This window comes from Pundamilia nyererei, unplaced genomic scaffold (assembly GCF_000239375.1).
Source record: "Pundamilia nyererei isolate P.nyererei 1_Seehausen unplaced genomic scaffold, PunNye1.0 scaffold00069, whole genome shotgun sequence".
In the NCBI taxonomy this organism is placed as follows: Eukaryota; Metazoa; Chordata; class Actinopteri; order Cichliformes; family Cichlidae; genus Pundamilia; species Pundamilia nyererei.
This window is the reverse complement of record NW_005187470.1, coordinates 1364820-1381146: the sequence shown is the minus strand read 5'-3', so window position 1 is coordinate 1381146 and position 16327 is coordinate 1364820. Positions and strand designations below refer to the sequence as shown.

The 16327-nt window shown below is 39.5% G+C and overlaps 1 protein-coding gene across 1 annotated transcript in view; it reads left to right on the top strand.

Annotated features, from left to right (window-relative positions):
• The first annotated feature begins 4867 nt into the window (after positions 1–4867).
• The window catches only part of adamts14 (ADAM metallopeptidase with thrombospondin type 1 motif, 14), a 54703-nt gene continuing 43243 nt past the window's right edge, over positions 4868–16327 (top strand). Inside the window, exons 1-2 of the mRNA XM_013911659.1 lie at positions 4868–5443; positions 5855–6276. Of these exons, the coding sequence (XP_013767113.1) occupies positions 5365–5443; positions 5855–6276 (501 nt within the window). The 5' untranslated portion in view covers positions 4868–5364. The remainder of the gene's footprint in view (positions 5444–5854; positions 6277–16327) is intronic.

The following is a 16327-nucleotide window of genomic DNA, read 5'->3' as shown; positions in this document are numbered from 1 at the left end:
GACCAAAATGGAACTTTTTGGCCAAAATGCAAAACGCTATGTGTGGCGAAAAACTAACACTGCACATCACTCTGAACACACCATCCCCACTGTCAAATATGGTGGTGGCAGCATCATGCTCTGGGGGTGCTTCTCTTCAGCAGGGACAGGGAAGCTGGTCAGAGTTGATGGGAAGATGGATGTAGCCAAATACAGGGCAATCCTGGAAGAAAACCTCTTGGAGTCTGCAAAAGACTTGAGACTGGGGCGGAGCTTCACCTTCCAGCAGGACAACGACCCTAAACATAAAGCCAGGGCAACAATGGAATGGTTTAAAACAAAACATATCCATGTGTTAGAATGGCCCAGTCAAAGTCCAGATCTAAATCCAATCAAGAATCTGTGGCAAGATCACAAGATCACTGTCCATCTAATCTGACTGAGCTGGAGCTGTTTTGCAAAGAAGAATGGGCAAGAATTTCAGTCTCTAGATGTGCAAAGCTGGTAGAGACATACCCTAAAACACTGGCAGCTGTAATTGCAGCAAAAGGTGGTTCTACAAAGTATTGACTCAGGAGGCTGAATAATTACGCACACCCCACTTTGCAGTTATTTATTTGTAGAAAATGTTTGGAATCATGTATGATTTTCATTCCACTTCTCACGTGTGCACCACTTTGTGTTGGTCTGTCATGTGGAATTCCAATAAAATTGATTCATGTTTGTGGCTGTAATGTGACAAAATGTGGAAAAGTTCAAGGGGGCCGAATACTTTTGCAAGCCAGTGTATATGGGACACTGTGGTGTGAATAAGGCACGGCGGGACCACAGATCTGCATTTTGAGCCATCTTTATTCATTCTACATGCATCACACCACAACAACACTCTCAACCCTGCTTCCCCGTGATTTACCACCGCGGGCGGGATCTGCAGATGCCATGCAGGTGCGTCCGAACGGCACCACAGACCACGCCCCACCACAGACACTTTAAAACTGAAGATCAATCCCATTACCCACCTTAGCATTGTTGCTGACCATGTCTGTCCCTTTATATCAACAGTGTTCTGATGGCTGCTTTCAGCAGGATAACACATGTAAAGCTCAAAACATTTAATAATAAAACAAATAGCCAGTTAGTTTCAAGATCTGAATCTAATAGAGCACCTTTGGTATGTGGTACTATGGCAGATTTGCATCATCAATGTACACCTGGCAAATTTGCAGGAACTGTGTAGAGGAATATTTCCACTAAACTGTTGAATCTACGAAGACTTAAATGAGGTCTGAAAGCAAAAGGGAATCCAATCGATACTAGCAAAATGTACCTAACAAAGTGGGTGGCAAGTGTATTTATACTGCATAGTAATCAGTCAAACTACATTGCAAAGTTAGACCTTTATTTCAAACAATACCTGAATGTTAACTTAACAATGTGTATTTAATTTATACAAAGCTTGATTAGCTGATTCAAAGCTGAAACAGAATGCTCTATTTGTTGTGATGCCAAGGAACACAAACAGCGCTGCAGTCATAACTCATCCTATGTGTCATTGTATTTTTGTCCTCTGTTTTAGGCTCAGCTGTGCAACATCAGTCAAATAAGCTTAAGCTGTTAAGCCAGTGAGTTAAAACTATGTTGGCACTTCGGGTGAACAAATAGAAGTTCACATAGCACCAGATTTAGCAGCTATTCTTCCAAGCTGTCTTCAGTTTAGTGATATGTTCTGTATGTTGGAGCATAATTCAAATGTTTGGCAACCTTTAAATATTGTATAAGCTAGTGATTCAATACAGTGAACTTTACATTCAATCACAGAATTTCATTCAATCTTTCTATAGTCACAAATACTTTTTATGAAACCAACCCTTGGTGTCAGATCAGCAACATTCTTTTATTGCTTTTTGCTTTATTGGATAACAGTCTTATCTATAGACTTGTGACTTAACTTAAACTTTCCCTCATGAACTTGAGATTTAAGACTTGCTCTGACAAACTTGGACTTTGTTGAAAAGATAACTCTGTTTCAGACATGAACAGGTCACAGCAATGTCACATCACTGCCACTGTCAGTGTCAGTGAGTCTCATTACACATGCAAGACTATCAGAAATGCACAGAAGGCTTCTCGGCACCTGGCAGCTGAGACTGACTCCAGCACCCCTGTGACACTAAGATTCATAAGGAGTTAAAGAGATGGATGGATGGCGTTCTAAACATGTTCTTCGGAGACCCAAGATGTAGATGTAAATGAACAGTAATTGAAAGGTAGAGGTAGTATTCCGTGATATGTTTTTGATAATTGAGTAGTTTATCATTGTAGCAGATTCTTAAGTGTGTTATTTAGACTTATAAATTATGTATTAAAAAAAGGATGAAGATCCCTCGGCGTCACTCATTTTTAGTTTTTTAAAACAGTAAGAGTGGAGAGCTGATGGGGGAGTGAGAAGCCAAGAACGTTGCACACTCATACAATAGGGAATGGTCAGTCGCCACAAGCATACCCTGCTTTATCATCTATTTTAGCATAAATGGGATTGTAATAAATGAGCAAAATAAATAAGACTTAAAACAAACACCTCAGACCCTAGAAAATCAGATAAGTGTTTAGAATTCAAATCAGCAGAAGGGCAGTTTTCTCACACACTTCTATAGAATTGGAATTTGCAACCGCCTACTTGCCATTTAAAAGAAGCCCTAATACCTAACCTGGACCCACAGCTAGAAAGAGGAAGTGTAGTGTAATTTTTGCATTCATTTCCCACAAAACTGAATGAAAAACAATAGTTTTTGAAATACAAAGAAACAGACAGGGTTGATTTAGTTCTGTTAGAGCTGCACAGGGCTCCCAGATTAATCACATCTTTTTAAAAAAAGGTGAAGTGAAACTTGTGTGCTCATTTTTAACCATCCGAACACTTCAGACGCTGCTCTTCCCGCAAGCTGCCGGGCAGACTAGCAGCTGCTTTGCATCTCTCTGCATCTCAGAGATGAAAAGTCACATATTTTCTCAGCACGCTGGCATGGCTAGACCACATTACAGCACACATTGAGGCATCCACAATTCCACACTCTATACTGCAACTTTTCCCCTCTGCTGAAAACACAGTGTGGGAGAAGACGTTTGATTCTTTGCAGCTCCACCTGACAAAGTTAAACCAGGCACTGTAAAGAAATTATATGCGCCAGATTTTAGGCATGGTTTAGGCTTTGAAGCCCATCTATGTGAAATATGAGAGGGAAATCTGTCAGCTAATATCTTTTTTCTCTCCTTTTTTTCAGAAAAACTGACTCTTACATGTCTAATTGTACTTGAAAACTGGATTTGGAGACAAACCTATACCGAAGTTTTGATCTTACACTCCTGTTGTAAAGGACAGAGTGTTCTGTAGTAGAAAATTGTTCTGGTGTGTGGACTTAACCACAGACTGTAAGTGGAGCTATTCATTTTAGAGGGGAAAAACAAGACTTCTAATTGAATACTATGTTATATTGTGGAATGTCATTCTGGCTTTTGGAAACACATGAAAAAAATCCTCCAAACAGTATGGATGGAAAAACTGCATAAAATCTTCTCACAAGGCAGTTAATGGTTTCCATCTCTTAATGCTGCGGTTAGTTTCCATTGCTTATTAATGCACAAGTCTGGATCACCATCCAAAATCCTCTCATTGCTGCCCTGGGGGAATGACTGCTCTAAACCCACACCTGCTCTGCATTGACCATCCTGGTAGCTTAATTAGCCCAAAATTAAGGGCAGAGTACTCTTATCTGAGGCCCAGACGCAGTCGAGGAACTGGGGAGGAAAAAGAAGGTCCTGTCTAGACACTTTCCCCCCCTTTCTCAAAAAGTACCTGAAAGTCAGACTCATGTTAGCCCAGCCCCCTTCTCTTCCTTTGAGAAGGATTGCAGAGTTGTTGGTTCAGTCTCAGGCTGGTTGTCATGTCTGACTAAGTCTGGACTCCAGCAGACTGAGCCGTGGCCAACAAAATCCTGGTTGCCCGAGCAGATCCAGCATTTTAATAGGCTGTCATTCCACCGATGGAATCTGCTGCACAGTTTTCACACATCCTAAGCCTCAAATGATGGCTTTGGATTTGTTCCTTTTCTCCAAAATGGAACAATATGCTCGCAGTGACATCTGCAGGATTCGCCATGATTATTTAACTTTAAACGCAAACCACTTGAGGTGATTAAATCGGATCATGCAGTGTGTATTTTGTTGATACCAGAACATGGAAAACGTGCAGTTATATCAAATCGCTTATTATCCCTCTAGCCAATGATAGGCCTGAGTTTTCAAAAGGCACACCTGCACGTTACCCCAACATGTACTTTGACTCTACATTTAAAGGATCTTTGAAGGCAGATAAAAAACGAAGGTAGAATGTTACATATGGTAAAACCAGTTTTAATGTGCAATGTTTTCTTTATGTTAGTAAAAAGGGTACATAAGGTAATTAACGTTATTTTCCTTGGCAAAAACTGAAGCTTCAGAGCTTTGGTTGTATTTTATAGCTTTTGCTTGAAATAAACAAGAAACGACTGTAGCCGCGTTGAATTTCTTTTATCTCCGTTTTTTAGATTTAAATTAATTTTTCATGCCATGTTTCGACAGTTAAAGCGCCCCTTTTCATTCATGGACGTTATCCTAATGCGTTTTGTTTTTTTTGTTTTTTTTGCGGACTCGTGTGTAAACACTTAGCAGTTATGACAAAGCTTCTGGTTGAGTTTGTCGCCAGAATGAGAACTTTTAGAAGTTTAAAAGTCGCGAGGCTAAATATGCGGTCGTCTAGGGCAGAGATGGCGCTCCCACTATTGGCTGGTTGTGGCTTCAAGTCGAGCAGTTGAGACTTACGCAGCCGAGCCATTGGTGCGTAATGGTGCACGACTGGACGGCAGATGTTTCACCACCGGGACAGTCTGTCTCTGCACACATTATCTGAACCCTTCTGAGTTTTTTTTCTTCTTAGCGTAGGCGTGTGCTAACTTGGTCTCCTTGCGATTTAAAAGTTACCTAAGAAGAAAGAGAGAAAGAGGAAGGGGGAAAAAAGTGGACAACCTCTTCAAACCGTCCCGGTTTTTACCGGGGAGTTGCCGTCATCAATACCACAGATGTCCCCCCCTTTGCTCCCTGAATGGATAGGGCAGTCTTGGTCTATGCAGCTCATTGCAGGCCAAAAGATTGGAAACAACTTGTGAGTATCCGTCAGTTTGGCGTCTAGAGGGAAACGCTCAGAAATGCCCGGCTGCTTCGCTGGAGCTCAACTCTGAGGACTTTTCTCCTGCATTTGTGCTTTTCCAGGAGGGAGAACTCTGCTCTCAGTTTGCAGCAAGAAGGAAAACTTAGCGCTGAAGTGGCAGCTCTCACATTATAGTCCTCGCTATGGATTGTATGTATTTATTGATGTGCTTTTCACTCAGTCAAGTATTTTTGGAGTGTATTTTCGCAGCAAAAGCGCATGGTGAGTTATCCATTCCGTTTCCCTTTATTTTTTACACATGTTTTTACGGTGCAGAGAGATGCACTGTAAAGTTTATAAAGTGGGGGGGAATAATGATAAGAATGAAGCCCTGCATCTATTGATGGGTCATACATTAAACCTGACAGCCTTGCTGTTCAATCAATGTAGGGTGTTGCTGTATTTCCACTGTGACTATCCACTGTCAGCTATATATAGTTGTTTCATAAAGACAGTATTAATGCTAAGATAATTCATTATGTCATAATAAATATTATTTGTCTATATTTTCTCTTTTTTACTCAATCGTGCATGTGTAGTTTCTGTTTCAACTGCTTAGTTGTCATTTCCTTTGGAGCTTGCTTTGCATAGGTCACTACTGTCATTCTCACTTGACACTGTCTGTCTCATCAGAAAAAATCTCTGGAAAGTTAAGTGAATATGGTCTTATCGTGCCATTCAGCACAGACTCCCATGGCCGGTACATTTCTCATGTGGTCTCAGCTGGAATTGGAAGTAAAGGTGCTGCTGCTCCTGTTGTTGATGCTGTCTCAGGCTTTGGCAGCAGAAGAAGGGTGGCCCGCAGTGCCTCTGAGATGCCCTCAGTCACCTCAGCGTCGGCTCAGCACTTATTTTTCAATGTTACTGTGTTTGGGAAAGAACTGCACCTCCGCTTGAGGGCCAACAGGAGGCTGGTAGCCCCAGGGGCTTTTGTGGAATGGCAAGAGGACTTTAAGGAAAAGGCCAAGGAACGAATCCAAGGAGACTGTGTTTTCAGTGGAGATGTGACTGACATGCCAGATGCTTCTGTGGCTATCAGCAATTGTGATGGACTGGTAAGTACCACTACTGCAGGCGTGAAACAGTAGTATGATGCTTTCACTTCTTTGACACTGTGTCAGCCAGAATATGCTTTGACATGTATTTTTTCATATCCAGAAAGTCTCCCGGGGCACTTGTTCCACATAACATCATCACATTAGATAAAAATGGTTACATCATCTGAAATCCTTTGATGATGTTAAAAGGCTGCTGTCATCTTGCCAGCATGGATACTTAATAACATGTTTGCATTGTATTAAAGAAATGTCAGCGTTATTTACAAAATGTCTCTCACAACATCTTTACAATGCTGCCCATCTGTATATATTTTCCAAAACATCCCACCCACTAGGCTCTGTGTGGGCTAGTTTGAATGCTGTTTTTTGTTGTTGTTATTAGACTCATTTTCCCGGCTAGATCAGACCAATTTGGAAAATTACAGAACAAACATCTCAAAAATTGATAAAGGATGAGCCTGATTGCATTTCTTTCTGCTGATGACCATCTGAGTGTTGATAACATAGACGTAACTTCATGTAGCAGGCTTTAGCCTAGCCTTTGAAAATGTCAAAATCAGTGAGCTTCAGGGATGTCTTCTTATTTTTGAATGTTGTTTTTATGCTGGGTTGACATGACAACATAACCTCTCATAAGCATAACATCAAAGGTCTGATAACTGAACAGCTGAACCAACCACAGGACATTATAATGATGCCTTGGTCAAACTTTTCCATAGTGTAGTGGAAAAAGTGTGAGTGTTTTAAACCTTTGGTAAGTTGGTAAAGTTGTTAGGCAGTTCTTAAGACTCGTATTGTATTTTTTATTTAGTGGTAGTGTAGTTTTAACATAATGTAATTACATTTTCTGTAAAATGGTTGAAAAAAAAGTTATAGTTAGTTGTTACACAGCACAGTTGGACTTTATGAGAGTAAGTGTACAGGAAGCTAGTTCAGTGGAAGCTGTAAAGACAAATTTGAATCAAGAGAGAACTAAAGAACAAGGGGTCTGTTTACTTCCTATTAAAGCCACTAATCCATCTAGCTATCCATTTTGTTAATATCCAGTACAGGTTCATGGGGTACTAGAGCTTCTCCCAGCTGTCCCTGGTACACCCTATTAACAGTCACTGTAGCACAAATGACTGTAATTAACTTGAAGAGTTGAGGTGATGCTCCATAGGTAGCAGTGAATGGATCTGTACAGCATACAACATTATTTACTCCTATTTACTCCTATTCTTGTTTTTGCACATGTAGCGGTGCCGTTGTTTTTATAGGTTAGGGTTCTTGCTCATAAAATGTTAGCATTCTACTAATGGTTTACCGCTTATTTACTGTGTAAAACAATGTAAAAATTGATTGATCTCCTTCCAGGATTGAACTGGGGATCTTTTCCCCATTGGTCTTATTGTGCCATTTGATCTGTAAATGACTACGCTGTAGAATCCAGATTAAAAATCGCCAGATTTTATTTTTCAACCAAGTAAAAGTGCATTTTCCCTTTAATATTCCAACATATACTGTATATTTTGTTAAATATACTTTAATCTAACTTTAATATTTGTGACTTAACATGCTTTTACTCATGCAGTATACTTTTATAGGGCATAGGACATGTGGGAAATCTCTTGTTTTATTTAATGCTTTGACTTAATTATAAACCAGCCACATGTGACAGTTTGAGATAATAAAGCTAATTTTTAACTTAGCAATTAAGTCTCCTGTGTTCCAATGACTCCTTTTAATATGTAGGCGTAGGAGCCAGGTGAGATGGTATAGGCCATCCAATTAGAATGAAAAAATTCAGCTTATATACTTGAAAGAATTACACTTACTAAAAACAGTCATAAATATTCAGAATGTCTCCTTCATCTCAGTCTTGTGCACACCTATTTCAGTGAAGTGTTGCCCAATATTACATATCTCCAAAGTGTATTAATGCCTCTTAGAGCTTGCGAGAACTACATTTAGGCGGTAATTCTCAGTGGGCATCCATGCTTTACATTGCTGTAGTTGTTTAGTTCATTAACAGTATGAAATTGTGGCTTAGCGTAGCTTTTGTGAGTGAGAGTTAATTAGCTGCAACTTATACAGGTAACAATTAATGGTGGCTTAATATTTGAAACATGCAGTTTGAATATTTTTGTACTTTGCTAATAAAAAAATTAGGGAGTATAAATTAAAAGTGTTTAAGTAAGGCTTGGTTGAGCTTTTTTGACCACTTTGCCAGATCCTAAAAGTCAGGTCCTAAAAGGAAACAGCTACTGGACCCCATCACCAAAAAAGTTGAACAATGAAACTGGTATAAAACATTCTTAAGTTTGGCTTAGTTCATAATGAAAGAGCACATTCTCAAGAGGCCTGTCTGTCTTCCGCAGCATTGTACTCCACCATTACCAATATTATGTGCCTCATTCTGCACTAACACAGTCTCTTGGTATCACCAATATAAAGCTGTGTTATACTGACAGAGCAGAGCGATGGGAGGTGAGACGCTAATGGATGTTTGCAGTTGGGAAAATTAGAGTGAATTTCCAAACAAGCATGTGACATTTGAAATGGCAGGCTGACCACATTGAGGCTACCTCTGACAAAAACAGCATGCGTGGAAGTAGAGTGAAGATAAAGTCACCTGGAAGCTTTTGAAATCCTTCACAGGAGACAGATGCATGTAATGTTTAATTTAGGATTCCTTTTGTAAATGACTACATATTGTGAAACACTGATTAAATAGTTCATCCAACCTTGAGTTGAAAGATCATTGAGGGGCAGTTCTCCTTTCAGTGATCATCTGTTAATTACAATAGCAAAGACGAAAAAAAGAGATGCATCAATTGAAAAAAAACAAAACAAACCCTTTGTATACTGATTCAAGTCTGCAGGTGACAGCAATTAACCCTGTTTTGACTCTAAGCCATATTTCAACTCTGCTTCCAGACTTGTTTGTCAAAACAGCTGAGCTTTTTGTCTCGCACAATTCGAAGAAACAATAGAGGGGTCCTAATGTATTTAACTGGTTGCCATCACTACGCCATCACGTATTTATTATTATTAACACTGGAAAATGTGCTGAAACTAAGAAAAAAGTAGATAGAAACACTTCTCTCTTCTTTTTGAATGTAATGATAGTGAGCGGTATACAGACAATGAAATGCAGTGTTCACATAGAAATCACAAGTTATTTCTGAAAGCCAACTGTGTACCCTTCAGTGGCAACAAGTGACACACTGGCCCTATGCAGAACACTGTCCTATTCACCTAGAAACATGGTAGAAATGTCTGATTTGTTATAAAGCACAGTATAAGAGAGAGCAATCCTGGTGGTTTTTTCTAGTTTAAACCATGTTTTCTTAGCTATTTTCTGATTTTGTGTTCTGAAAGCTTCTGTTGTGCTTTTTCAGTTACATTTTGTTCTACTAGCTTTCTTAAACTAACTCCATTCTGGTAGAAACTTTTTTGTTGTTTTCTGTTTTCCAAGTTCCTCTTTGTACCCTGGGTTTAAAACTAGTAGACACCAGCATATGGTTTATGTGGTTCATTTTGAAGCCTCCAGTTTGGCATTTGGGCTGTGTTCATCTTTGCTTTTGTAAGCCAGAAGTGATTAAATTCACTAACTTGTCACCTAAGGCTAGTCAACTGACTTGGTCCACAAGGTTAATGTGATACTATTGCTGTGTCTTAAATCTTACATTTAAAACTGCACTGGACGCTCCTTGGATGGTCTATTTATAATGACAAAACAAGTTAAGTGAGGAATGCACTGCATTTGTGAGCTTTAAAAGTCCCCATCTTGGTTACAGTATGTAGTAGAAAGAGAGGAACTACCAACCAGTTTTTAGCTAAAGTTGTTCTGCAGGCATTAGACCTGCTATATTTTGTTATACGGATATTAGGCCTCAGTCACAAAGGCCTAGAGACCTGGCAACTGAGTGAAATCAAGGTGAAAATGTGTATTTCCTGAGTGCTTTCTGGTGGTTGCTGTGAAATCAATCACTGAAACTGCATTCACATAGGCCTATGGATGCAAGAGCCCCCTGGTAACCACTGGTTACTAGATAAATGTGTGTATTTTGCAACTGGTTGGGGAATAGTTGATGGAGGTTGCTGGCAGTCACTAGGGTGAAACTAGTCGCAAAGAGATATGCTGTGCACCACCCAAAAATCTTATTTTCATTACTTTGCTCACTAACAGGTTGTTTTATTAGAGGTAGTTTTATTAGAAGATGCCAACTTGTCCGCAGACTCATGCAAGCTCCTCGCCAGGCAAGAGTGAAACTGTTAAAAATGCAATTTGAAAAGACCCTTTGCATTCAGAGTAAAAGTTGAATCTTTTGAAATGTGTTGAAAATGTGTTGATATTCTCCATTTCTGGTTTGTGTCACACTTATTGCATTTTACTTGAATTGTCAAAGGCGATCTATTATTTCTCTACAGGTCAGAGAGTAAATGGAGAGTCTTTTCAAATAAGTTGACATCCTCCATGCAAACTACAGGTAGCTATTTATGATTTATAACCATTTTTTTTTTTTGGTTTTGTTTTTTTCCAAATTTTTCCAAAGGCAGAAACTATATTAGAAACACCCTTCAAACATTTTACAAGTGTTGATGATGGACAGTTTGTCCACCAGAGGGCACTATACAACTTGGCTAAAAGTGTTTAGATCACCACAATAAGCTCATCTGAGCCAAGTAAGGTAGGAGGTAAATAAGTAACTTATGACAATATCTCGTAATATCTCATTTAGGTTTACTGGAAAAAAAACTACACATAACAAATGTTGGGGAAATCTATTTAAGTTTTTTTTTTTATGTCTGACAGAAAAAAATTGACTAATAGATTGGATATTTAAATCACCAAATATCAGTGTAAGTCTTAAAAATCTGCTAGCAATTGAAGCAATCACGAGGAGTCAGCAACCTCCTGTAACCGCTCACCAACTGGTCAGGAAATACACATTATTCCCTAGCAACTGGAGGTTGCCACAAAATAATAAAAGCAGATAAGAAAATTTTGTTAAAGGAGTGTCCTTCACAACATAAACCATTGGGAAAGCAGTATGATATATGAGGCTCAGAATAAAAGATAACATCAAATTAACATCATTTTGTATATATTTTAGGTAAGATTTGAGTATGCTCTTGCTCTGAAGCAAATGTCTGATTCATTGTTTCAAAGGCAAATTGTTATGAGGCAGAAATTTACATTTTGACAGACTGATGTGATCAAATCACGCAGTAAATAAAAATCCTAACACTGAAATCTGCATGTGATTTAAAGGTTTTTTTTGTCACTTTGTGTCAGGAAAAAAAACAAAAACAAAACAAAAACATGCTGCTGCTAATCTCCGAGATTAGATCTCCACGAACAATATAGCACTTTATCGTCGGTCACGGTGGCAGAAGTCTTAAACTCAGCCAGGAAACCAAAACTATCTGCATCACTAAAGACCTCTAAGTACATGTGGGAAACTATGCTTTGTTTGTCGTTTAGGTGAACTTATCCTTTAAAAAGGCTGCTGTCAGACTGTTACCAATATAGTACATGTGTTTCCTTGCATCAGAGCCAACATAAACATGGACTTGTTCGTGCATGCAGGGATTTTCAAGATGCATTTTTGAAGTTGCACAAACAGCTTAGAGGCAAATTATTTAGTCTGATGTGTCTGCTTTACGTAGAATGAAGATCAAGTATGATGAAAGGACCCAGTCTGAAAAGGATAAGAATGCGAGTCATATGCTTAGATTGTTAAATGCGGGCCAAATCTTTAAGATGCACTCTAAGTCTTAATGTACCACCAGCACTCAATCTTCAAAAGCTTTTTGATGGACTTCAATAGAGACCAAAAATTTTGTAATTTCACTTTGTATTTTACCCGTAGTTGACTACAGCCCAATTGCAGTGACTCACACACACTGTGTTAAATAATTATCTGGATGGAGATTGCAGTAATGGGGGTGTAGCCTGAATTATGGGAAGTGGATAGCACAGTTTTAGAGTGTGTGTTTTTTAATTTTCATGACAACAAAGTGCTAAAAGGTGAGGAACTCATCAGTAGTCATCATAGTTCTTGTCTTACAATTTTTCAGCAGTTTCATTCTCTTCACTGCAGCTGCATTTCAGTGATAAACCTCTTTAGTTTTTCCTCTGCAGTGAGGCTGCTCCAAGAAAGATGACTCCTACAAACATATTCAACTATCTGGTCTCCTACCCTGTGTTAAAATGTGCAAGATTTATGGCATTTGAATCTCATTACAATATGCAGAGTAAAGCTGCTTGTTAATCTTGAATATATTTGGTCCGCAGATTTTTAGCTGAACTTGCAAAGATAGAAAATTCAACATAACTTCATAAGTATTTGACAAAAACAGATCCACACTTTCAGTTTCATTTGAAGGTGTTTTGCATCTAGTGACTGCCAGAATCTGTGATGTCATCCTCTGAATCTGGCTCCTGCTAGACGGCAACAGCTGTGCGCTCCAGAAGAGCATGAGCTATTGTTGCGAAGCGATGAGTGGTGGCTATGATGATACTGTGTCCTGCTCATGTGTTGGGAATTAGCGAAGATGATGGGCTGATTGTATTACATGTGTGATAGTGACACGAGTGCCAGATAACCGCGGGAGGAAAAGCGCTATTTCTGTGTCCATCAGTTAAAAAGAGGGTGAGCTACCCGGCAACAGTCAGTGAGTTGGGAGTTGGCTTACTTGTGTGTGTGTGTATGTTTGTGTGGTGGGTTGGGGATGGTAGGTGTGGTGGTGGTGGGGTTCGGGTGTTTTCCATCCACTGAGAATGGAAAAATGCTTGCATAAATTGTTCTATTCATGAATCTTTGCAGGGACTCTGTTCTGAGCTTTTCCCACTCCAGTATTCCAGGATTCTCTGGCGTTCCAGTACTTTGCTGGCACTGAGGTAAAGTCACTAAATTAAGAGCTCCATCAGTGGAAGCCCAACATCTCAGCCAATAACGTGATTTATTTCCACTCACTCTAATCCTTATTTGTAGCAGCTGTGTTATGTCTGCATAAACAGGTGCTCATTGAAACACACACTGGGATCCAGGACACACACAGTTACGTTTACCGCTGCTGCTACTTCTTTGTGTACCAATTTTACCTTGATGCTTATTTCTACAACTGTTCCTTCTACAAAGTTTATTCTTCTAATTCTTGAAGAAGCTGTTATTGCTACTTACCTCTCCTTCTACTCCCATTAAGAATATTTAAAATACTAATAAAAGAAGTATATTAATAGATTATGTACATTTTTAAGGAGATTCAAATGAGTTTGCTTCTAAAATCAGCCTGTTTTTCCTTAAGTGATCTATTCCTACATTATTGTGCATGCATGTAAATATAGAGCATGTAGACTTATGGCGATTATACCCCTAATTTTCTTCATAGTTATCTTCTTGATCACATGGTATGCGTGCCCTTTCTGGCTCAGCACAGTGAGATGTGAAAGTTGATAAAAAGGAATCATGTAGTAGTCCCCAGCTCCCACAACCTGTCTTATACGATTATTTCAAACCCTCGACTCTGCTGAGTCCAGCATTGCCGAGCCACGATTTAGTTGCTGGCTTACTGATCATCCCGGTTTTGCCACAAAAGCTTTTATCCAGCGTCACTGACATGGCTGTTGCTGCCAGTATATTATGAATATTGAGTCAGAAGTCCCATCTCTTCTATCCATCAACAACGCTGAGGTTATGCATCTCGCTTTGGCCTGTTCATGAAATGAACCGCCTGACCTCACGATAAAAAGAGGACTTAACTTGCCCTCAGAGACTGGGGGCAAGGATTCTAAAACCAAAATTATATAAACATTCTCTAATTACAGGTTAAGCTACAGGAATGATAGCTGGATTTTGATTTCCTTACACGTTGCAGCACAAGCATCGGCAGCCCTTGGCACTTGCTCCATTTTTAGATTGCGTTTTCCTTTCATGGACATGCCTCCATCAGATTATCTAAGTAGATAAGATTGCTGTGAATGATCCCAGAAGCATGTTGTGACACTGCCTTTGTGTGCAGCATGCATGTCTCTATTCATATGTAATGCACTGACTGAAAAACAGCCCGGGCTGTAATTTCTCTAAGTGAGGCCCAATTTTCTCTGAGGATTGTAGGGGACACGTCTCACTCGCTGGACTGGGATCCTGTTTTTGCTTATCTCTCTTTCAGTGGTTGGAACCAAAGTTCAATAAGGCGGCAGATAATTAGCATTAAATATATTAGATTATTTATTAATACACAGCCGTAACTCATTAAGACAGAAACATATATGAGTTGTGTGACCAAAGTATCTTTTCCAGTGCTATGCATTTAGTTATTAGTGTAGTCAACTAGATTTTCAATGAGAGTTTCTCTGCAACTCTGCAGCAAAAAGTCATTTTTCACTTTGACTGCTTGTTGTTGAAGACAGACTGAAATTATTGCAGTATCTGCTGATACTGTTGATAGCTGTAGAAATGTCCCACGGATGACTTTTTGATAAGAAAAAAAGTTTATTTTTATTTTGAAAGGACGATTGCTATGCTTATTTTTAGCTTCAAAAATTGGTTCCTGGACTCTGATATGGGTATCTGTGCTATTCCGAGCAGGTGACTCACCAAAAACAGTTACTAAGAAATTACATACAGTAAATATCCATCTTCAAATTTGCTCTAACCAATGTGTGGAATTTAGAGCACTGGTGAGCTTAAGGGTCAGCAATATTTACCTGTTTCGTGTGGTCTCTGTGACACGGCTGAATGTCTCAAGTTCAGAGTGTTTTTCATTACTTAGGCAGGCATAGCAAGCCAAACCGCACACTGAGGTCAATGCACACTTATTCATGTGGAACAGGCTTTTAAACCACTGTATCACTTGACATAGAAAAGCTGTGTTTGTTTTGTTTATTAGTGTCGCTGCTAAGTATACTTCTTCATTCAAGTCACGAGAAAATAACTTTTTAGAAAAGTTCAGAAATAAATGAAAAAGGAAGTATTAGCGGCACAGTTGAAAAACTGCTCTTTAAATGACAACTGTAGCTCATAGATGTTGTAACAAAACTTATGTCATTGCCTAGATCCGCCTTGACCATAGATTTTACAAATGTTTATGTCTGGTGTGTCTCTGTAGGCAGGTCCAGATGCTGCTTCTCTCTCTCCGAACAGACCTGACTTCACTTTTTACCCGCTGCTGAAATAAGAGACCACAGAGGAAGTACTGGAGCATGTCTTACTTGGCATTTCCTGGTCAGGGGCTGCAGAGATTCTTTCACTCCTCTTTGGCTTAACTGTCACATGTCCACCCTTAGAGTCATGGCTTTTGTATCATCTGTCTTAAGTGACTTTTTTTCTTCCTGTTTTTTTGTAGGCACACTGCTCTATTTACAGCTCTGTATTTAGATTTCTTTTTACAGCTGTAAATACACACATTCTTGCCAAAGTCTTGTTGGTGTGCCTTCTTCAGAAGGATAATGATAGGCTGGGTAGCTTTATTCTCTTCGTTAAGGGCAGAATTATGAAAAATACAGCGTGCTCACACACACACACTCACACACACAGAGAGAGTACAGGCTTAATAAAAACAAGACATCAGACAGAAGCAAAGTGTCAACTTCATATTTGCTTTTCTTTGCTACCAAAAGACACAGCATTACCTAGGGCAACCGTGGCTCAGGGGTTTGGGAGGCACATCTGTAACCGGAAGGTTGCCGGTTCGATCCCCGGGTTCTCTGTCCTGGTCGTTGTCTCCTTGGGCAAGACTGCTTACTGGTGTTAGCCAGAGGGGCCGATGTAGCGATATGGCAGCCTTGCTTCTGTCAGTCTGCCCCAGGCCAGATGAATCTGGTTCAGAATGGGGGGGTATATATACAAATAAATGGGTAGGAGAGAAAATGGAGCTAAACTCACCTTTCAAAGGAAACGTGTTACAGCAATTCTACAAAGGAGGCGTTCCAGTTGCTTTTATTCAGTACCGTGTCCCATTAGTGTGTGACTCAGTCAAATTAACTGTCTCAGTTAAAAGCAAAGCCTGTGAAGTGTGCTGTAAAACAAGCAAATATGTGTTAGGTCCTGAGCAT